The sequence below is a fragment of the Chelonoidis abingdonii genome, chromosome 5 (assembly GCF_003597395.2).
Source record: "Chelonoidis abingdonii isolate Lonesome George chromosome 5, CheloAbing_2.0, whole genome shotgun sequence".
NCBI lineage: Eukaryota > Metazoa > Chordata > Testudines > Testudinidae > Chelonoidis > Chelonoidis abingdonii.
This window is the reverse complement of record NC_133773.1, coordinates 60397785-60420667: the sequence shown is the minus strand read 5'-3', so window position 1 is coordinate 60420667 and position 22883 is coordinate 60397785. Positions and strand designations below refer to the sequence as shown.

Here is a 22883-nt window from a genome sequence, read left to right as displayed (position 1 = left end):
GATTATTTAATTTATTTTTTTTAGCAAGTTGTGGATTTTCCTGGGAGGACACTAGATCCAAGTTTTAACCTGAAATGAAGTTTTACAGCAGAATTAAACTCTTAAAATAGGAATTGGTAATGGAAATTAGATATTAATAAGTGTTGAAAAGTGATGGAGAGGCTAAAGACGTGAGGTAAAAAATCCATAAGAGAGAGAGACAATAAGAAAGAGTTTAAGAAAGAGTTAAATCCTAGCAGTGGTATAGGCCCAATGGTATACTATATGGAGATGGTAAAATTGTTAATGCTGGAGAAAAGAAAGAAGTGTTCAATAAATATTTCTGGTCTGTATTTGCAAAGAAATAAGATTATGTCGTATCATATAAGGACGATGAAGTACTTTTTCTAGTCTATTAGTAACTAAGGAGGATGTTAAGTACTAGGGATTAAATTTTTCAACAAGCATCCAAGAGTCCTTAAAGAGCTGCTTTTTTAACTTGTACATTATGGTAGGGTGGTAGCAGCAGCACAGTTAAGGTTGAATTGCAACCTTGCAGTTTGGATACTACTGTTGTTCAGTTGCCTGTGAATGTACTTTTGTAGAAGAATCTGTCTTCTAATTTTGATTTCTAATATTCTTGATAATCCTTTGTTTTTAGGTAACGTTTGAAATGCATAAAGAGAGCCTTTCCCAAATGTATCAAGATTACCAAAGGAAAGGCGGTGAAGGAAGTGGAACAGTTCCTTCCACTCCTGTTAGAACCATCTCAGGAGTTAACAGAGAAGCTGAATTCTCAAGGAGGCAACAGTATGTGGAGGTGAAAGAAGCTGCTGCTTCTGCATATGTTGGGGCTGATAGTGTGGAGCACAGTGCTCAGAAAAATGAGATAAAAGCCTCATCTGAATGTGAGCTACAAAGTCATTCACCATCTAATGAAGGGAAGAAATCTGAGGGAGAACATGCTCAGAGATCACCTGACTTAAACAGAGCAGCTTGCTTAGAATTTCCTTCACCGACAAAAGCAGTAAAACCAGGGGATTCAGAAATCACTTCTGGAATTGCCGAAGCAAATGCAGATTCTCTGAGTAAAGCTAACGAACTTGTGGAAGAAACAGCAGCTATTGATGGGGCTTCTCTAACTGCACAAACTGTTTTAGAAGGGGAGACACCTGAAAGCCCAGAAATGCTGGAGGAATTTACACCAGAGGTGGAAGATGATTTTGTTGATTTAAAAGAGGAAAGCAGTCTGCCTTTACCTTCAGAAGAGTTGGTACTAAAACCCAGTGAAGAGACTAGCTCACCTGAAAGTGAAAGCGAAATAACAATAGCAACAAGAGAGGAAACTGTTGTTGAGGAGGAACCTGAGTCAATACTTTTAGAATCCAAAAGTGCTGAAATCTTGAATGAGACAAGAGAAGAATTGGCTTCCTTATCAGAAACAGTGACCGCTGAAGTCCAAGTGGAGACAAGTCAACTAAATTCAGAAGTGAGTGAGAAGTTAGAGGAATTAAAAACTGATCGCAGTGAAACCAAAGCAACTGGAGAAGATGCAAACACACATACTTCAGAGAGAAAAATTGCCAAGCTTGATGTTTCCAGTGTTGCATCAGACACACAGAGACTGGAACTAAAACCCAGCACAAGCCAGGAAGCAATTCAGCCTCTTAGACCCCTACCTGAGGTAACTTTTATATACCTCCCTATGCCAAATTAAAACTGTACCTAAAAAAATAGACTGATCAGTTTGATATTTATAAGAAAAACAAAACTCTTTTTCAACAGTACAGTTTGAGAAATTAGTGAAATTCTGTACAGTTCATAGGATTTTTGCTCCTGAAGAAGCACTTTGCTGACCCCAGGAATCAAATAGCTAAAACGTTAATAGATTTGTGTCATCTGTAGTCTTTAAATTGAAGAATAAAAAGTAGCATTGTGGATTCTGAGGTTTCAGCTTGAATTCCCTCTATTTTTCAACTGAACTTCCTTCTTATTTCCTCCATCCCCTTAAGCCTTCTATCTCTCTGAATCCTCAGAGATCTCTTGTAGTTACAATCTATCAGTCAGAAAAGAGCTGGCCTGAATTCCCTTCAGAGTCTAATGAAAGTTGTAGAAGCTATTTTTTAGCTAACTGCTGCTAATGTACATCAGTTGAGAACTCATTCATTATCACTTTAAAGTATCAACGTAAGGGTATGTTTTTAGTAAATTTTAACTCAGAATTGGGCTTACGTTTTTGCCCTTACTGCAATGCTTACTGCAATGCTCCTTCAGACTTCTGCTTCCAGTTCCGTGATACTGATCATGGTTAAACATTGATGTAGCTGAGTACTTCCCTCCTGCAGAGACACCTGCCAACCGATGCCCTTCATCCTACAACATTCTTCCTCAAAGGAGGAAGATCACTGTCAGCAGCAACGTATGCTCCCCATGTGGTAAGGTCTAGTTGCTGCTTATTTTTGTCTAGACTGGCAGAGATGGTGGTGCAGTTGTATCGTAGTTTGTACGTTTGGTATAATCCATCACTAGTGGCCCTGCAATTGTATTGGTTTAATTCTTAGATTTATGTGCATTTGTAATTTTATATAATGTCTGAGCTTACAGTCCTATTAAATCCAAAGTGAAACTTTTCCAGTAAACAGTGCTGAAACTGAATTTTTGTTACTTTGGATCCTGTCTATATTTTATGCAAACAGATATCAAGGCAGGAAGATTCATCAGGACAAGACTTGGCTGCTGCTTCTGATGGGCAGAAAAGAGATTCCAGGTCGACTATGTTTCGTATTCCTGAATTTAACTGGTCCCAGATGCATCAACGTTTGCTCACAGATTTACTCTTTTCAATAGAAACAGATATACAAATGTGGAGAAGGTAAGTCTGTGCTTTGTAGGAAACCATATTTGCTAGCATTGCACTGTAACAGAAATCTAAGATGTTATTGAAACCTAATGCCACTGCTTAAATTGTTTATATTTCTTTATATATTTCAAAGCTATTATTAATGTATGAATTAGTTATTTTGGGGTCCATTTCAAGGTCTTCTCAGAATTATTGACTACCAGTCTTCAGGAATGTTTAAAGATGTGTGTATTGGTTGAAGGGTTACATACACATTCTGGATTAAATGTTGGCCCCATTAAAGTCAATGGGAGTTTTGCTATTTACTTCAATGGAACCATGGTCCCACTCTCTGAATAGGCATATAGCAATATGCATCATCTTAAGAGCATTCACAATGTGAAAGCCAGGAATATATTATTTCTTTAAAGAAACTTCCCCTAAAATTAAATTACTTTGACATAAGCAAACAGGTGCTGCTATGTATGTTTCTATGGAGCTGGAGAAATTGTTGTCCTACGTGTATTAAAAACAAAATATTGTAACCAAACTCTGGAAAATATCAATCAGTTATAGCAATGAAGGAAAAATTGGAGCTAGTTGTGCCTCTGGTATTTGCGTGTGTTTATAGTGCTATTTTTTATCAGTATGAGATAGTGAAGGTAAAAATTGATTCTCACTACCACGTAGCTATGCTTGCCTGATAAGAAGATACGAAGGAACTATTTAAAAAAAGAAAAAAAAACAAAAACAATTTACAGGTGTATAAAATTTACCTTGAGATTTAGATGAAACTTTTGTTTGCCTTTAGAACTGAAGTTTTAAGACATGACTAAAGTACACCTCTATCAAACTTGCTTTGCCCCCCCCCGTTCCTTGTTCCCTGACTGCCCCCTCCAGAGACACTTGTCCCTAATCACTCCCAGAACCCCACCCCCTACCCAGGCCGCCTGTCCCCTGACTGCTCTGACCCCTATCCACCCGCCCTGCCGCCCCCTGACAGGCACTCACCAGCAGGGGTGGGCAGTGGAGCAGCCCGGCCACAGCCCACTCCACTCTGCCACCTCCCAGCTGCGGCGCTCCGCTTCCCACCGCCGGTGAGTGCAGGGAGGTTGGGGAAAGGACACCCTCCGCACTCACCTGAAGTGGGAAGCGGAGTGACGTGGCCCCAGCCCACTGCACTCTGCCACCTCCCAGTCACGGCGCTCCACTTCCCGCCACAGCAAGTACAAGGAGGTTGGGGAAAGGACGCTCCCCCATACTCACCTGTGGCAGGAAGCAGAGTGCTGTGGCTGGGAGCTGGCGGAGTGGAGCGGGCTGGGGCCAGGCTGCTCTGCTTCCGCCACTGCTGTACCGCCTTGTATGTGAACCCAACTTATATCGGGTCACGTTATATTGGGTAGAGGTGTATGTGTTTAGTACAGCACCAGGTTTACTCAAGATACTGTGGATAATTTAGGACTGTGTTGAAAATCTGTTTTGTGTTTTAACAGCATTTAGGTTTTTGTGGTATTATATTAATTTCTTTGCTTTAAAATTGTAATGTGGTGGACTTGGTTAATATTAACTTTGTTCTTCTAAAGCCTTAAGTTAAAATCTAGTTAATATCCCCAGAGAAACTGTATTTTATTGATTTATACAGTGCTTTTTGCTGTACCACATGATCACAGACTAATCTATATGAATAATTATCCACATGACTATTCAAAACACGCTTGGACCCAGTTACTTGGTTATGCTCTGGAGAGGATTAGAAATGTGAAGGAAGGGCGATTTCAGGCCAAGATTTAGGTTCCGTGGATTGAGCCTTGTGAGGATGCTTACATGTTTTTGGCTGCATCACAGCTATCTCTGGTTGATATCAGCATATTTGCTTTTGAAGGAACTTAATAAACTTGCTAAAAACACAATAAAATAGACTTCTATTCTGAATGTTTCCCCCCCCCCCCCCCCCGACATCTTACTTTTTTTGGACAGCCATTCTACAAAGACTGTGATGGACTTTGTGAACAGCAGTGACAATGTCATCTTTGTACACAACACAATTCACCTCATCTCTCAAGTTATGGACAACATGATAATGGCTTGCGGTGGTATATTGCCATTGCTTTCTGCTGCTACATCTGCTACAGTAAGAAATTCATTTTCTGTTGCATAAGTGATTACTTGTGGGCATGGGCAGGCCTTTCTTCATATAGTACATTAATAGGAATATCTGTCCACTTGAGAGAGCATGGATCTATATGGGCTGTTCCCTTAGGAGGAATTTAGGCTCCTGCTGTCATTACGTGAAGAGGAGGAAGAGCCATCTAGAGGGCTTGGGCCCCAGTGTAGCCTGGAATATGATGTGATTATTCTGTCTGCATTCTTCCAGTTAAATTCTTAAGCTTGAATTATGTCTAATTACTTTGGCAATGAGCAATAATGGACTTTTTACAAACCTATTTTCTTCATGGAATTTTTAGTTATAAGAATGATCTTTTATATAGAAATACATGTTGTCAATTTTTTCCTCTCATAGCATGAATTTGAAAATATAGAGCCAACTCAAGGACTTTCAATAGAAGCTTCGGTAACATTTCTTCAGAGATTAATCAGCCTTGTGGATGTGTTAATTTTTGCAAGCTCTCTTGGCTTCACTGAAATTGAGTCTGAGAAAAATATGTCATCTGGAGGAATTCTGAGACAATGCCTTCGACTGGGTAAGCAAGTAAAAGTGCTTAATGAAGAAAAATGGATTTCTTCAAAATAATGTTAACTGCCATTTACCTTTGTTTTTGTATATTTAAGGAGAATAGTTTTAGATGTTTGTTATACTTTACTTAACCAAATATGTTTCACTTTTTGGCTATTAGATCTGAAGTTTTCTAACCTTTCAGTGACTTTTTCATATGTTGTGTTTATTTACTTGCAGTTTGCCCCACAATAGACTTCTCCTTCCTACTCAAATAATACATACAAGCCTTTATTATTTTGTATTTAAGTAAAATTGCTATGAACATGATTAAGTATTGGCAGGCACAGTGAGCTGAAATCCATATTTGGTGCATATTTTCATTTTGTCTATAAAGACTTCTGTGTATTGAAAATGCACCCCAAATAACTGGGATTAAAAATACCAGGTTTCAGGAAAATGTCATCTTTAGCATATATAATGAAAATTGATCTTTAGATAAAACTCTGAGAGGAAGGAAGCTTTAAGGAGGTTTAACATTTTGTTAAAAGTGATTTGGGAGATGGTGTAGTCCAGAGATGGGCAACCTTTGGCATGTGGCTTGCCAGGGTAAGCCCCCTGGTGGGCTGAGCTGGTTTGTTTACCTGCCATGTCCGCAGTTGGGGCCAATCGCGGCTTCCACTGGCTGCGGTTCACTGCTCCAGGCCAATGAGGGCGGCGGTAAGTGGCGGCCAGCACATCCCTCGGCCTGCACCACTTCCCACAGCTCCCATTGGCCTGGAGCAGCGACCCACGGCCAGTGGGAGCCGTGATCGGTCGAACCTGGAGATGTGGCAGGTAAACAAACCATCTTGGCCCATCAGGGGCTTTCCCTGGTGAGCCATGTGCCAAAGGTTGCCTATCCGTGGTGTAGACTGAAATAACGAGAAATGCAAATTTAAAATGAGTGTGATTCAAACTCTTGCATCATTGTATACTAGCCCTGGTGCATCCAGTACTATACATAGAGTCCTGTGCAGATACAAAATTTGCATCCGCATCCAATCTATGATCTGCAATCATGGTTCGTGGATATAAAGCGGATATCTGCAGATTTTCAGGACTCTAATTATACAACATTTGTGTAGAGTTGAATTGAACAGACACAGTCTGAATATCCTGATCAGCCAGGTGCCTTGCTTGCCGCTGAGAGGCATCACCAGACCTGCGCTTAAGCCCAGCAGCAGTACAGGGTCAGTGGCTGCTCAAGGTTTATGCCCTCAGCAATGATCACTCCTGTGTCTGCCTTCTTTCCTGCCTTGTTTCTGTCCTTCTCCAGCCTTCGTCCTTTGCCTGCTTCCTGACTCTGGCCCTGACCCTTGGCTTTACTGCAGGTTTCTGACTCCTACTCCAACTGCTAAGCATGATGACTGCCACTGCCTCAACTACTAGGCCTGACGGTCCATGCCATAGTTCATGACTGTCAGCTTCTCTCTTTCCAAACAATTGACTCATGAGACAAGTGCAGCAGGGGAAACAGAGAAGTAAATTATTAGATCTGTATATTTCCTTTTTTGAAAATAGTGAGAGGATAAAACAAAAAAATCAGTTAAAAAAAGACTAGAGAAGGAATAGGCTTAGTCTGAGAGCAACTGAGCAACAAAGTAGTAAATATTAGTTTGTCCTTTTGTATGTCACACTAATGTATCATTTTAATTTTTCTTCAGTGTCAGTATGCAAAGGAAATTTAGCTCATTTATGTATCCAGTTGTGCTAATGAAAATGTTTCATAGAGAAAATCAGAATGTGAGGACTCAGCAATGCTAACAAATCCTCTTGGATGTATAAATATTTATATGTGAAATATGAATTCTAATAACTAATTACTCTGATTTAAATATCTCTTAAGCCTTGTTTTTGGGCAACTTAAAATGTAGAAAATATTTTTCTCATTTGTTTACTTATTCTTTTAATTTTTAATGTAAACTCAAGCATGTTGTATTCCTGGCAAGTATCAGAGGGGTAGCTGTGTTAGTCTGGATCTGTAAAAGCAGCAAAGAATCCTGTGGCACCTTATAGACTAACCGACGTTTTGGAGCATGAGCTTTCGTGGGTGAATACCCATTTCGTTGGATGTCACCCACAAAAGCTCATGCTCCAAAACGTCGGTTAGTCTATAAAGTGCCACAGGATTCTTTGGTGTATTCCTTGCAGTGATGCACCAATAATATACGATTATTGTTTCCCATTTTAGCACGTAACATATTCTTTCCTTTAAGTGTGTGCAGTGGCAGTAAGAAATTGTTTGGAGTGCCAGCAGCATGCACAAATGAAACCTATTGGAGAAACTGTAAGGAGTCAGAAAACAATGCAGAGCCTGATAGGAACAGGGAAGTCTGCAGCAAAGGCAAGTATATGACACCGTTCAATAAGGCAAACATTAATACTGCAATTAATGTGTATCAATGGCTAAGTCCCTATGTTTTTTGTTCCATTAACATGTAGCAGAAAAGAAATGTAGGATCAACTAATGTGAATATTAAATCTTAACGTAGTTGTTCCAAACTGTAAATATAACATTTAAATATACACCTCTACCCTGTTATAACACGACCCTATAAAACACGAATTCATATATAACGTGGTAAAGCAGTGCTCTGGTGGGGCGGGGCTGCATGCTCCGGCGGATCAAAGCAAGTTCAATATAACGTGGTTTCACCCATAACGGGCTAAGATTTTTTTTGGCTCCCGAGGACAGCATTATATCGAGGTAGAGGTGTATAAACATTGGATTCTTCCCCAATTGAAAAAAATCTGAATCAGTCTTATTTTCTCAGGTTCCCCTATATCTATTTCTTTTAATATGGGATCTGTATTGATCACTGTGCCCTATGTACCATAAGTTTGACATGTGTTTATGAATAGCCTTCAGGAGAATCATATTTATAGAATCATAGGACAGGACGGAACCTCAAGAGGTCATCTAGTCCAGTTCCCTACGCTCATGGCAGGGCTAAGTATTATCTAGACGATTCCTGACAGGTGTTTGTCTAACCTGCTCTTAAAAATCTCCAATGATGGAGACTCCACAACCTCCCTAAGCAATTTATTCCAGTGCTTAACCACCCTGACAGTTAGGAAGTTTTTTCTACTGTTCATCCTAAACCTCCCTTGCTGCAATTTAAGCCCATTGCTGCTTGTCCTATCCTCAGAGGTTCAGAACAATAATTCTTCTCTCTCCTCCTTGTAACAATCTTTTATGGACTCAAATTATTATGATATCCCCTCTCAGTCTTCTCTTTTCCAGACTAAACAAATCCAATTTTTTCAATCTTCCCTCATAGTTCATGTTTTCTAGACCTTTAATCATTTTTGTTGCTCTTCTCTGGACTTCCTCCAATTTGTCCACATCTTTCCTGAAATGTGGTGCCCAGAACTGGACACAATACTCCAGTTGAGGCCTAATGAGTGTGGAGTAGAGCAGAAGAATTACTTCTCGTGCCTTGCTTACAACACTTCTGCTTATACATCCCAGAAGGATGATTGTTTTTTTTTTCAACAGTGTTACACTGTTGACTCATATTTAGCTTGTCATCCACTATGACCCCCAGATTCCATTCTGCAGTACTCCTTCCTAGGCAGTCATTTCCCATTTTGTATGTGTGCAACTGATTGTTCCTTCCTAAACAGAGTACTTTGCATTTGTTCTTATTAAATTTCATCTATTTAGTTCAGACCATTTCTCCAGTTTATCCATATCATTTTGAAATTTATCCTATCCCCCAAAGCACTTGCAACCTCTCCCAGCTTGGTATCGCCCACAAACTTTATAAGTGTACTCTCTATACCATTATCTAAATCACTGATGAAGATATTGAACAGATCCAGGCCCAGACCATGCGGGACCCTACTTGTTATGCCCTTCCAGCATGGCTGTGAACCACTTATAACTACTCTCCAGGAACGGTTTTCCAACCAGTTTTGCATCTACCTTATAGTAGCTCCATCTAGGTTACGTTTCTCTAATTTGTATGTTATTCTTACGTTTGTTTTGTTTCTTTAAAATAAAAACTATGAAACTGGTATTGTAGTACTCAATATCATACAGTTAGTGTTTCCTGGGGTGGTACTTTTATAAACAAGTGACAGAATTGGTTTCTCTTGAATAGAGTCCAGTTGACATTGTGACTGGCGGAATTTCTCCAATACGAGACCTTGACAGACTTCTGCAGGATATGGATATTAACCGGCTTCGAGCAGTAGTGTTCAGAGATATAGTGAGTTATGAAAAACCTTATAGTTGTTTTATTTTTAAGTTTTTCTTTGTATTTTTCTGAATGCTACACTGCTGCTATGTGCTAGGCAGCTGCCTATTGTTCTGTTATCTAATGGGGTCATAAATGACTCATGAAACTCTGTGGCTTGTCTGGGAGAATTACAGAACAAGGTTTTGAGGTCAGATGAAGGGGCATGTGCAGATGTGTGTGTGGTACAATCTCTGTCCCCGTGGGGCATGAACTTACTGAAATCTTCAGGAGTATGAATCTCTGGAATTCTGCTTTCCTTATAAATGTTGTATTCATTTACATTAGTGTGTAGGGGTGTGTGTGTGTGTGTGTGTAGACACATACACACACATGCTATGTGTACCTGTGCGTGCACACACTCCCTTCTAGGTGCATATTTATAGAAATTATTAAATACAAGCAAATACATTAAAACACATGCATTTCTTGTAAAGTGTTACTGGAAACTAAAAATAAAAACGAGTCTTGTTTCTTTTTAAAATTGGGCACAATCGAATCTATATTTCTGTTATGACAATAGGGCTTTAAATTAGAAAGCCGTGTTCATTTCTGCTGGAGCTCCACTTGTGGAGTTAAACTGGGATATTTGGCCTACTGTATTAAGTTCCAAAACTTGGAAATAATTCATAAACATTTTCCTCCTTTGCTAAATAAACACAACTTGGCTGCCATTTACAGTAAGTGGTATTAATATCTTTGAGACAAGATGGGTAAGGTAATATCTTTTTCTGGGCCAACTTCTGTTGGCGGAACGTCTGGAATTGCAGAAGAGCTCTATGTAGCTTGAAAGCTTGTCTCTTCCACCAGCAAGTTGGTCCAGTAAAAGATAACCTCACTCACCTTATATGTCTGATACCCTGGGATCAACATAGCAAACATTAATAGGTTTGTAAGTATGAGAAAGTACTGTGTGTGCATGTATAATATATACTTGGTATAGTATAATTTGATATGATCAGCTTGAGCATTTATGCAATATTAGATCTAGTCAAGCTGAGGCTTAAACATTCATAGAAAAAAAACCAAAGGGATTTGGTCACAATTGTATCTCCCCCAATTTTATAGACTGGGTGAATAGTGACTAGAAAACGTTCTTCCAGTGCCACATGTTACTTGATATTTTATTATCTAAACTAAGATGCAACTTTGTCAAAATTTAGGAAACCTAAACTAGAGCAATAGATTCTTTGAGATGGTTTATATCCTCAGTATAAGCATGATTGATTAATGGATTGATTCTGCAACAGTGATTTGTAGGTATACATTCTTGTAAGTCAATTTCGTCCATAACGTTTCAGTATAACCTTTGTTTACTCATTTCTATTTGTGGTAGACCATGGGCTACCATATGAAGGGAATATCCCACTGTTTAAATTGTAATGGAAGAATAAATGTTGTTCTTCACAGGAGGATAGTAAACAGGCTCAGTTCTTGGCCTTGGCTGTAGTATATTTTATCTCAGTCCTTATGGTGTCAAAATACAGAGACATACTGGAGCCCCAGAATGAACGGAGGCAACCTCATCTTAGCCAGTCATTCAAGGGAACAGAGAATGGAAGTAGTGAGGCAACATCTACAGGTTAGTGACACAAGTGGATACATAGTTATACATCACATGTCACTTATTATGCTTTATAGGACTATGTAGAATTCTGCTTATGGATGTACAAAAATATATGTATTGTAACCACTTTGAAGCTACAAACTTTTGAATGTGCCATTTAATTTATGTTTTATCTGACAGCACTGAGAAAAACCTAGCTTGCAAATTGCTGATGCTGTCTATTCGTTGTTGTTGTTACCTCTGTAGGGCCTAGGTGCCATAGTCAAGGACCAGGACCCATAGTGTGTGGTCCTGTTTAGTGCACAATTAGTCTCATTGAAGCACATAAGTAATAGTGATCATTAACTTAAGTTAAGCATGTGTATAAGTGTTTACAGAGTCAAGGCCTCATTTTCTTTGTTTAAATTGTAGTAGTGTGTTTCTTTCTTTCTATTCTTCCAAAAAGCAATTTAGTCTGATTTTTTTTCATCTTTTACTATTGAGTCTGACTCCAACTTCTTTTCTTTGTCTTAAATTTTATTCTTGTAGACAGTTTTCGAGGACTTGTCAGAAACTTGTAGATGTGATTTTTTTTCCTGTGAAATGAATTTTCAGTGTAAACCTATGAACAAACTAGAAACAAACCTGAAGATAAATACAACATTCTTCAAGCATATATAGAATATTTTAGCAATGTCTTTATTATCTATTGATAGATCTTAAAAGTAATATGGTTGAAGTTGTTCTGTTAACAATTAACTTGAAATATTTTTTCCTTCTTTATTTGGCGGGGGTAACAAGATGTAGAAAATCCATCTGCTACTATTGGTGCTTCAACTCCAGTATCAACAGAAGATTCTGAAGGTTCAGCACCTGTACGAAGAAGAGACTCGGGCATTGGAGAGAAATCAACTTCTGGTCAAGCAAACAATTCAGATGCTGTTGCTGAAGCAGGACCTCAGAGTGCCAGTTCAGGTCCAGATGCTATCAGTGAAGTATTATGCACACTTTCTTTAGAAGTCAATAAACCTCAGGAAAACAGGAGTGAGGCAGGAAATGAGTTGACTGAGAAGACTGCATCTTCTGTACCTTCTGCAAAAAATGTCAACGTAAAGGACATTCTCAGAAGCTTGGTTAGCACTCCAGCAGATGGTGCCACAGTGGATCCTACCCTTCTGCCACCAACCTTCCTTGGAACTCTTGGTGATACTGCTGCTGAGCAGCATGTGCAATTCCGTTCCTTTGACAGGTAATATACTTTCTTTATATTTTGTATAAAGAGCATCATTTTGTATTCTTTGCTTAAATGGATAATGTAGGGTACAGAAAAGTTCCGCTGCATAGCAATTTGACACATTCCTAGTTATGTATCTGGTGAACAACCTGCATAATCTCACACTGTAGTAATACAATGAAATTAAGGCCCAGATTTTTAAAGGTATTTAGGTGTTGCTCCACTCAGCATTGGAACGTCTAACTAAGGAGTCTCAGAGCTGGTCTACACTGAAAACATACATTGACGTAGCTGCAGCTCTCAGGGGTGTAAAAAATCCACAGCCTGAGCCACATAGCTAGGCTATCCTGCCCCCTGGTGTAGACAGGGGTAGGTCAGTGGCAAAATTCTTCCATTGACCTATCTACTGCCTTAGGGAGTGGATTAATTACAGTTATGGGAGAACCCTTCCCATCACTATAGTGAGTATCTATGCTGAATTGCTACAGTCATTGTAGCTTTTTAAGTGTGGACATAGCCTAAGTCTCATTTTCAAAAGTCAACCTAAATACCTTTTAAAAATCTGGACCTAATTATTTATTAGTATTATAAGTATTTTATTATTTTATTTGTGTGACTGTGGCTGTGACGTTGCCATTACCTGAGACGTGTTAAAACTGCAGCGAAATGAGGTATACAGCATGAAGCTCTTGGAGTGTGACCTACAAAACATTGGTTTAGTTCTGGACTTTGGAAACCCTATGCAAACACATAATGAGGGAAGTTGAACAATATAACTAACAGCATATTAAATAACTTCAAAAAGTGTCAGACAGGTGAAAGTCGTCTTCAGGCCCATGAGTTACAACTGCTATTAACAAGGATAGTCAGTTTCTTTCACTAATAGCACTGGTTGAGATTCTTTGGATTCTCCATTATTGCAGAACCAGATACGATTAGGTAGTATGAATATAAATTGTGTTGGTAGATATTAAAAATGAAAATAAGATGGAATACTTGCTAGATTTGTTGACTAAAGGTGTAAAACAAAAATCACTTGGAACTAAAATTACATATTGAATCATCTGAATTTGAAAGAATCAGCTATTAGCAAAAACTGGGGCTGCTTAACTTATTTGATGTTTGTCAGATTATAGAATTCCTAAAACACTCCAAAACATTGGAGGCCTCTTGCGCATGTTTGTCATTGACATAGCAATAATAAATTATCTGAGTGGGGTATGCCTGCAATAATTTAAGAAGTAATGATTTGTATAAACCAGCAAGGATGGTAAATTTGATTATTTTCATTATAGACACTGAAAGGTTTTCAAAAATTTGACTTGGCAAATATAATTTTCACACTTTAAATAGAATGTCCTGATAGGTTATTTTAAACGGAATATTTTTAAAGGGGGTTTTTGTGCTTCTGTTGGAAAGGCTTAAAGTATTGCCAAAAAATTGGCTTAGGCCTATTCCTTCTCCCCTTTCTCTTTTTACTCTTGCCTGATTGCTGCCTGCTCACTGCTGTAGAGTCTGCAGAAAGAGCACGGACCACCAACAAAACAATGCTGGAAAGTTCAGTCTATACTCTATAACAGTGTTTCTCAATGACGGGTCCATGGATCAGCGCTGGTAGCTGATATCTCTGACACAGTTCAGGAAGACAGCAAGCTGGTCCCTGGTATCAAAAAAATTGAGAAACACTGCTCTATACTAAAAGAAAATGTGTTCATTAATGGTGGAAATACAATGCTTACTCACCTAATGATTGCTGGCCAGCCTATCTTTTATTCTGTGGGGCAAATCCCCCCCCTCAGAGTAACACCCTTACCTTTCATCCACACTTTCACTCCCTTGGAGTGAAAGTACAGCAGTCCCTTGCGTTTCTCTTCAAGATTATTATTCTCCATACTTTACTGTTCACAGCCTTGTTTGGTCAGTGACTTGTAAAATGGTTTTAAAAAAAACACAAATCCTGTGAGACACCGGTTCTCTATGGCTGCAAAGAATTAGAGGACTTAGGACACAGCAAGAACACTGCATGGTATTTGGTTGCCAGAGGGGCTTTTGTTGGAGGAATAGATGGTACTAGGGATGGTGATTCTTGGCTTGGTGGTGGGAGCTGTGGATATTATGGAGGGGGGAAGTGCTGGTGTGAAACGGAGGACTGATTGCTGCTGGATCTCATATGTGCCAATTAACTTAGTGATGTGCTGTTTCAAAAGGCTATAGAACTGACTTAGCAGTCTCTGGAAGCTGTGCATTTTAGTAGCAAGACAACAGGAGGGCCAAAATTGCTGAGATTTGGGGGAGGTGATAGCAAGGGTAACATAAGAACAGGAGAGGGGAGCAAGTTGCTCCTTTTCCTGCCCTAGTTTCCAGTGAGTCTTAATGTGTCCAGGATTTTGCTCCCTTTTCCCCCTCAGCTGTTGCCAGGCAACCCACCAGATGTCCCCTCATGACCCCCAGGATCATCATGCTGCACTAGTTGAAGTGCTGTTCTATTCCATTGATACATCTACTGGGTCTTGATGAAGTCTTTCCTTCTCTAAAAACAATACCAAATTGATAGATATCTTGAGATACATTGTAAAACTCTAATGCTCCAACCTCTTGTTTTCATTACATTTTTCTGTTATGTTGTCTGGGTGGAAAATTTCTTCTGCTAAATTCGTTGTGGTTAAGCTGAACCATTCTTTCTTTAACTTTGGCTTTTTCCCTGCATATGACAGTTCTTGCAGATTCTGGTCTACTTATCCAAATCATAAATTGGCCAAATCAGTTGAATACACCCTGCATCAAGAAAGTGAAGATTTCTAATATAGGATAAAAGTGTGTCGAGGAGAGGCTTTTCTTTGACAGTTTTAGCCCACATTTTCAACATTTGACTGAAACAAAGTTCAAAGAAAATTATCTTGCCATGACTATATTCATTTTTTCTATGTAGCAAATGGGTTTTACAGCATGCCCAGAAGGAAAATTGGTATCAGGTAAGGGAGACTGAATTACCTGTAAGGGAGCTCTTGGGGAATAAGCTCCTTTGATTTCCAGGGGCTGCCTACCTTTACTTATCTCAGTTGTGGCAGTACAGCGTAGGAGAGAAATAGTGTCTCAGATAGGGATGAACCAGATCCATTATGGGTAAAAATTGCCACTTGGAACTCCTCCTAGCAGCCAATGAGCAAATAAATGCAATTCTTGGGTCACTGGGATCATGTGCTCAGGGTGAGGTACTTCTGCCCACTAGTTCATGACTGGAAGAAAGTGATAACGCAATTTAATCTGTCTCTTTCTTAATTTGAAAACTTTTCAGAATGTGGACCTTATTTTTGTAGGTTGCATAGCAGAATCAGCACCTGATTATAACTGGAGCTCTTGGATGATACCATAATCTGAATATTTAATAATTAGCTGTAAGAAATAAAACTGAACAAAAAAAATCTGTTCGACAGTAAGTTCAGTTAATGTCAAATTGCTTATATGCTAATATATTATCATACAGCTCAGTGGGCAGAGCTGACTAGTTAGTTATTTCCATAAAAACAAAACAGAACCAACCTAATACCTTGGTTACAAACTCACACAAACTGATAAAAGCGAGGGAATAACCAATTAAAGCCGTGTTTCTCAAACTTTCCTTCTCTTCAGGAAAACAAAACCAACTGTGCCCTGCCATGTGGTGTTAAAGGTTTACACACCTCAATTTACATCTTCTGTGGCTCTTCACATCGGCTTTGGAAAGCATTTGCTGTAGGCCTTCATTATATGTTTCCTCGCCTTTCCTACATGCTTTATGCAGTGACACAGATAACAAAGCAGACATAAATAATCATTGTCATTTGAATTAGCACCTATTGTTTGAGGCTCTGTGTAAACTCAGCAGAAATCTCTGAAGTGGGTACATTGTTCATATTTTGAAGGTTTTACTCACAGCTATAAGAGGGTATTTTAGATGAAAATGGTAGCTGCTCAATACTCATAATTGCACTTTAAGATGCTCTTAAAACAAGGCATATGCTCCTGTTTTTTCTAAAAGCAAGTGGCTAACTCGTGACATTTCACACAGTGTTAGTTTTTATGCTCTTGAATTTTCTGGATTTTTTTTTTCTGTCTGCATTTTAATAGGAAGTGTTTAAACTTGGGCTCTAGCTGATTTTTTTTTTTTTTTTTTTGCTGAGCAGTCTTATTTTTCATTGTTGACTGATATCTCTTGAAAAAATGGTCCATTGGCACAAAAATTGGTAGAGGGCTGGTGCTGCGGTGTGTGAGAGAGTGAGTGAGTGATGTTGGATTTAGGGTCATTTTTAGCTTTTGCCAACAAACGTGATTGGTTATCTGGAAAGATGCTGGGCACATGCAAGCTTGGTTGATTGATATATTGGGGATGGAACAGACGCCTTCAAGCTTCTCAGTTAGGAGCTATGGTATTGTTAAATTTTATCCGACAGAGAAGGGTTTGTGCACAACTGCTGATAAATAAAATATTTTACATCAGCTGCTGTACTTCTATCCCCTGCAGGTCTGTGCCCTCTATCTTGTACAACTCTGACATCCAATCAAGTATTTAAAAAAAAAATTAGAAAATCAATCCACAAACTTTTCTGTGAAGCAGTTACGGTGGTTACATGCACACATGTCTGAGACAAACCCAAAAAAGCAAGACAATGGAGAGATAAGGCACCTAACAAGACATACCCTCTACTCCTCCACCCACAAGCGCACACCTGTACATTTCCACAACTACCACACTCTGTAACCTTAACTCCCACTCTCTCCTTAAAGAGATGAGCCTTCTTTAACTATTTTTTTGCCCAGACCCCTTCATTAAATGACTGACCTAATACAACTCACTACTGCACTAAAACCTACAAGTGTTAGGGTGGGCAGAGGGAGAGAGAGGGAATATTCCAGTAATAGAGTGTGTGCAGAAGAAAGAAAGGGTGGCTGAGTTAAGGTTGTGATGTATGGTCTATCATGTTGAGGTTGCGGTGATGGCAAGTTGGGTGCTGTTGAATGAAAGAGCAGAAGGTGTGTACAATTAGTTGCCACAACTTCTTCATTTCCTTGCTTTTGTAATTTGCGCCAGATGTGTTGTGTGCATAGTGATGCTGACTGCTTCACAATGACATTTCTGGGGTATTGATTTCCTATGGTTTTTTTATGCTTAATTGAGGGGGGTGCTGGTGTGAGGAAGAGGTCAGGAGCCAGTGGAGGGTTGAAATGTAGCTGCTGATATAGCATATTTTATCCATCAGCAGCGGCACATAAGCCCTTGTGTCAGCATTTGTGTACTGCTAGGTTGTGTAACTTTTCATTTCCTTACTTTTGTGTAGTCAGGTAGGCAGAAGTGCATAATGTATAAGTGAAAGCTTTACTCATGTCAACCTAGTAGTGACGTGCACAATCTCACAACTAGGGTAAATCTGTTCATTTGTAACGTGACACATAGGTAACTAGCTCATAAATCAAGAGTGTTTTAAAAACTGATTTTTAACATAGTAAATAATACTAGATAAAGCATGTAATTTCCACATTAAAAATGTGGAAAGAGGAAAATTGGCAGTTTCACGAACACTTGAGGATAACTTTTTTTAGTGCAAAACTTTTAAAAAGTAAGTTTTGGCTCTGAAATGATATCCACATCTACTGGGATTTTTCTGGATGGGGTGGGTGGAATAGGTTATGACCTTTTTACAGGAAGCTGTAGCAGAGTTAGAAGGAATAGCTTTTATCTCTGAGGGATCACCAAAATACTAACAGTACAGTGGGAAACTTTGGAAGGGCAGATTTCAGGATGCTCTATGCAACTTATTGGGTCTGGTTTGCATTTAATGTATTGTCTGGTGGCAAACACAAAGCTTGGTAAGTTAACTTTTTTTTTTTTGAGACACCTTGTTAAAAGTTGTTCCCATGTAGCAGTTTACCAGCGGAGTATCTCTGGGAATTTCAAAGCATCTCTCTGATCCTGCATTTATCTCAGGAATGCTGTGTCAGAAATCAAAACTCTCCTCATATCTTAAGGATTATCAACTTCCTAGCTATAGCTGGAGAGTATACAGTAACAGCTATGTGAGTGAAACCTTGCTGAAAGGCTGCCAGGTTGAAGGCTTTTGCAAACAACAAGGTGTGTGTGTTCATTCCCATGCCAAAAATCTTCCTCTTATCTTATGTGAAGATCCAGTATGGTGATTAGTCTGTGCCAGGGGTTTATCTTGATAAAGTTCAAGGCCTGGGCTGACTTTTTCACTAGATCCACAAAGACAGTGAATTAACACAGTCCAATTGCAATATGTCCTGAGACTGTGTTTTTTGTAGACAAGAAAATGTTACTAGTGTCTCAGGAAAAGACAACTGATGGAAAAATAAAAGCAACACTTCTTTTCAGAGTAAAAAAAAAAAAAGAAACCCCCAAACTGAATTCTCTCTAGGCTAATCTAATAACCTATTAATCTGTTACTTGTCACTTTTACTATGTGACTCTCTCCTGACTCTTGCTACTTTTTGTGGACAAATTCAGTGATCACGGAGTTTGCTGAAGGTATTGAGAGTATAAGAGAAACAGATGTGTAAATCATGGCTCCACAGTGTGGCACTTAAATCTGAGGCTAAGCTTCAACTCACAAAACAGGTATTTTTATAAGCTTGTTTACTTCTTGGAATGTCACACATGTAAGCTGCTTAGTTTGGGTCAATCTATTTATGCATTTCCCACTGTCATGTGTGCCCTTTTTCAGTGGCTGTGTTTTAGATAATGAGTTTTGTGGATTTAACATAATTTATGTACAGAATAAACACGTAAATATTGCCTGGTAAAATTTGAAAAGGTTGGAAAAGGTTTAGCTGTAAGACTACATCTGCTAGTTGGAAGTATGGACAAAAGATGATCATAGGAGAGCTCTACAAACAAAGGCTGGGAGTAGTTCCCTAGTTAGGAGCTCAAACATATGTGAAACTCCACTCTATTTAGCATCTGTTCATGTGAAGGAAACTTTTCTTTTCTCCCTCCACCAGAGTCTTCTGGATGCTGTGAAAATGCTCAGATCTATGGTGATGAGTGCAGGCTGGCTGGAGGATGGGATTGCACTGTTTCTCTCCTTCAGCCTCCAATATTCAGGATAATTTTTTCTTGGGAATAACTCCAATATTTGCCTCTGACCATAGCTTTCCTGAGTAGCAGCATGAAATTGACGTGGCTTTGTTTGTTTTATTGCAACTTACAGGATTTCTTATAGAGCTGGACGATGTGATGTAATTATTTACAAACTGAAAACTTAAATTCTGCCATACAAAAAGGTGGTGGGTCATGGCAGGTTCTCTCTCCGCCCCTACTCTTTCCCTCCCACTTCTTCCCGACTGCAGACTGTAGTGTTTTGCCCATGTGATCCCTGATGGGGCTGTGAGGAGCTCTCATTTTTTACTTTTCTCCCAGGGTGTGCAGAGAAGGAGGGAAAGGTAACTTTACTGATAACAGAGCAAGTAAGGTGACAATGTGGGTATGTCTACACTGCAGTAAAGCACCTGCCTATGTCAGCTGACTTAGGCTTGTGAGGCTCAGGCTGTGGGGCCCTAAAATTGCAGTGTAGACATTTATGCTCGGGCAGGCGCCTGGGGTCTGGGACCTCGGGACCTTCTGTTTCTTTGGGAGAATAAACAAGCTGCTTCATTGGTATCCAATGTGAAAAGTGAGACACTAGAAATAAAATCCTAGTAAATTTCCACGTGCCAGTGGGAGTTAAAATTAATGTATTGATTTCTAAATTGTTAAGAAGCCATCAGGTAGGCTTGATTCACATTTTTTACTTTGAGTCAAGCCCAAGCAACCTATGCAACTTGCAATACATTTTAAAAATTAAATGTAAACGTATCATTTTACTAATAAATAAGCAGGGGAAAAGGTACTTAGAATTTTTTTTATATTTATAGATATTTTGCATCTGATCAAAAGAAACAAAAATAAGCATTCTAAAAATTGAGGAATAGATGATTGTTTAAAGAATTTGGCTGGATTATTGTTCTGTAAGCCTTTTGTCTCTGATAGAAGCCACTGCTCAGTTTGGTGATCTGTGCTCATTCAGCAGTGAATAATTGTCTGCAACACAAAGCCTTCCTACACTTCAGCATAATTGGGACTAATAACACACTGACCTTCTGGGTAAGATGTATTTATGGCGGCTGGTCTACACTGTATCTGACCTACGTTTATCAATTCTTGTGCTATAAATTCTTGCTTTAAAATTAAAGATTTGGTTTTAAATTAAAGAAGAAAAACACCTGAAGTAGTTGTGTTAATGAGACAATCCACTAAAGACCTTCTGATGTTTACAGATGTATTGAGGCAGAGCTTTGCTCAGAAAATGTATGAGAATATTTTGTTTATGGTATTTTTCTAATTTATATTAACTTTCCCATATCTGAAACGGTTAGTATTATAGTTTGCAAATGTCAGGTGATGAAGAAATATAGAATTAAATGAGGTGGCTGAATGATTTAGATATTAAAGGAATAAAATGAATTGATGGGTAATCTTGCATGTGATCAAGGTACTCAAGATGATGGTCATCTTTGAACCTAGGACATGAATTTGGTGTGTGAAAATAACCCAACATTCCTTATAAACATGGTAACATGTAAAATAGGAACTATGGAGGCTTATATATTATTTCTGTAGATCCAAAAGTTTCTCACTTTTAAAAACATAATTCGCCAATCAATTAATTTACTAAGGGAAAGGAAAACATCTTGTTTGTGTGGTAACCTGCTTAAAGACAAAGCAAGTGCTCAACTTTTTAGTGCGCTAGAAGGTGTTTTTGAATATTTGGATATTTAAGATTATTTTGTTTAACATTAGATGTAATGATGCATATTCCATAGTTTCTACATAATTTCTATTTTATATAGACATTTATCTTAAAATAATGGGTTTTCTAGTGGCTGATGAATTGGTCTGTCAGTTGGCACTTCTTTAACTCTGAGTATTTTAGCTGTGAAATAACCCTTTTTTTGAGACCAACACCAGAACCATTTGCGCTAGTTATGGAGCTGTTAAACAAGTAACATATATTTCTTTATCTGAAAGTTGTTACACTTCTACTTAGCTACTGAGGGTGAGAAAATATCAGTATCACTTTCTAAGGAACTGTATTAGAATTTATCACAGTATCAAAGTTTAAACAGAGGACTTTAAGTTACTGGATCTATGATTCAAATGTACTCTTGTGCATCCCAGCTAACAGAAAGCAAACAAATCTACTTGCCTTGGTAACACGCCTTCAAGAGGCCCTTGAGTTGAACCTCTAAAAAAATAAATCCTGTGGCTTTAATCTTATTTGATTAGTTTCTTTAAACTGTGCATAAAAAATAAGGGAAAGATGCAGAGTATAAATGGATTACATAAAAAATACATTAAATACCAGATTAAAGTAAATGGATAATATGCTGAACTTTAGTTGCAAAAGGAAGATGTTAAGGCACTTAAAGATTATAGTTCATTCTTTTTGAGTTCTTATCTAAACTCCAGATTCCGGAGTCCATGGCAATTGCGGGTAACTGAGAAGAGAGCAAGTTCAAAGATTTACTACATAAAACTTTGGGCCCATCCCAGATCATCTCAGTGGGGGGCAAAAGACAGATCTGTCTTTGAGACTAAGCTTGATAAGTTTATGGAGGGGATGGTATAGTGGGATAGCCTAATTTTGGCAATTAATTCGTCTTTGACTACTAGCGGTAAATATGCCCAATGGCTTGTAATGGGATGTTAGATGGGGTGGGGTCAGAGTTACTACAGAGAATTCTTTCCTAGGTGTCTGGCTGGTGAGTTTTACCCACATGCTCAGGGTTTACCTGATTGTCATATTTGGAGTAGGGAAGAAATTTTCCTCCAGAGCTGATTGGCAGAAGCCCTGGTTTTTTTTTTTGCCTTTCTCTGCAGCGTGGAGCACAGGTCACTTGCTGGAAGATTCTCTGCACCTTGAATTCTTTAAACCATGATTTGAGGACTTCAGTGGCTCAAACACAGGTTTGATACAGGAGTAGGTGGGTGAGATTCTGTGGCCTGCATTGTGCAGGAGGTCAGACTAGATGATCATAATGATCCCTTCTGACCTTAAAGTCTGTGAGTAATGACTGGCTGATATTTTCTCTAGGTGCCAGTTTAGCATTGTGAACTCCACTCACTCCTTTATGTGCTGGATACAGTTTACACTTAAACTGCAGCGGGTCAGGGGAAAATATTTTCCCCTTGGATTCCATCTCTTATGATGCACTACAGTCTTCCCTCTTGCTGAGCTACTGTGGTGCATTATGGAAGTCCCTGAGTGCAGTGCATCATGGTAGATATAATCTTGCTG

General features: G+C 38.8%; 1 protein-coding gene across 7 annotated transcripts in view; it reads left to right on the top strand.

The window, feature by feature from the left end:
* LRBA (LPS responsive beige-like anchor protein) overlaps nucleotides 1–22883 on the top strand; it is a 582443-nt gene that overhangs the window by 118152 nt on the left and 441408 nt on the right. For all 7 annotated transcript variants that reach the window (XM_032793241.2, XM_075066317.1, XM_075066316.1 and 4 more), the window contains exons 23-30: nucleotides 641–1663; nucleotides 2676–2851; nucleotides 4796–4949; nucleotides 5340–5520; nucleotides 7751–7878; nucleotides 9641–9748; nucleotides 11186–11357; nucleotides 12123–12570. In XM_032793241.2, the coding sequence (XP_032649132.1) occupies nucleotides 641–1663; nucleotides 2676–2851; nucleotides 4796–4949; nucleotides 5340–5520; nucleotides 7751–7878; nucleotides 9641–9748; nucleotides 11186–11357; nucleotides 12123–12570 (2390 nt within the window). The remainder of the gene's footprint in view (nucleotides 1–640; nucleotides 1664–2675; nucleotides 2852–4795; nucleotides 4950–5339; nucleotides 5521–7750; nucleotides 7879–9640; nucleotides 9749–11185; nucleotides 11358–12122; nucleotides 12571–22883) is intronic.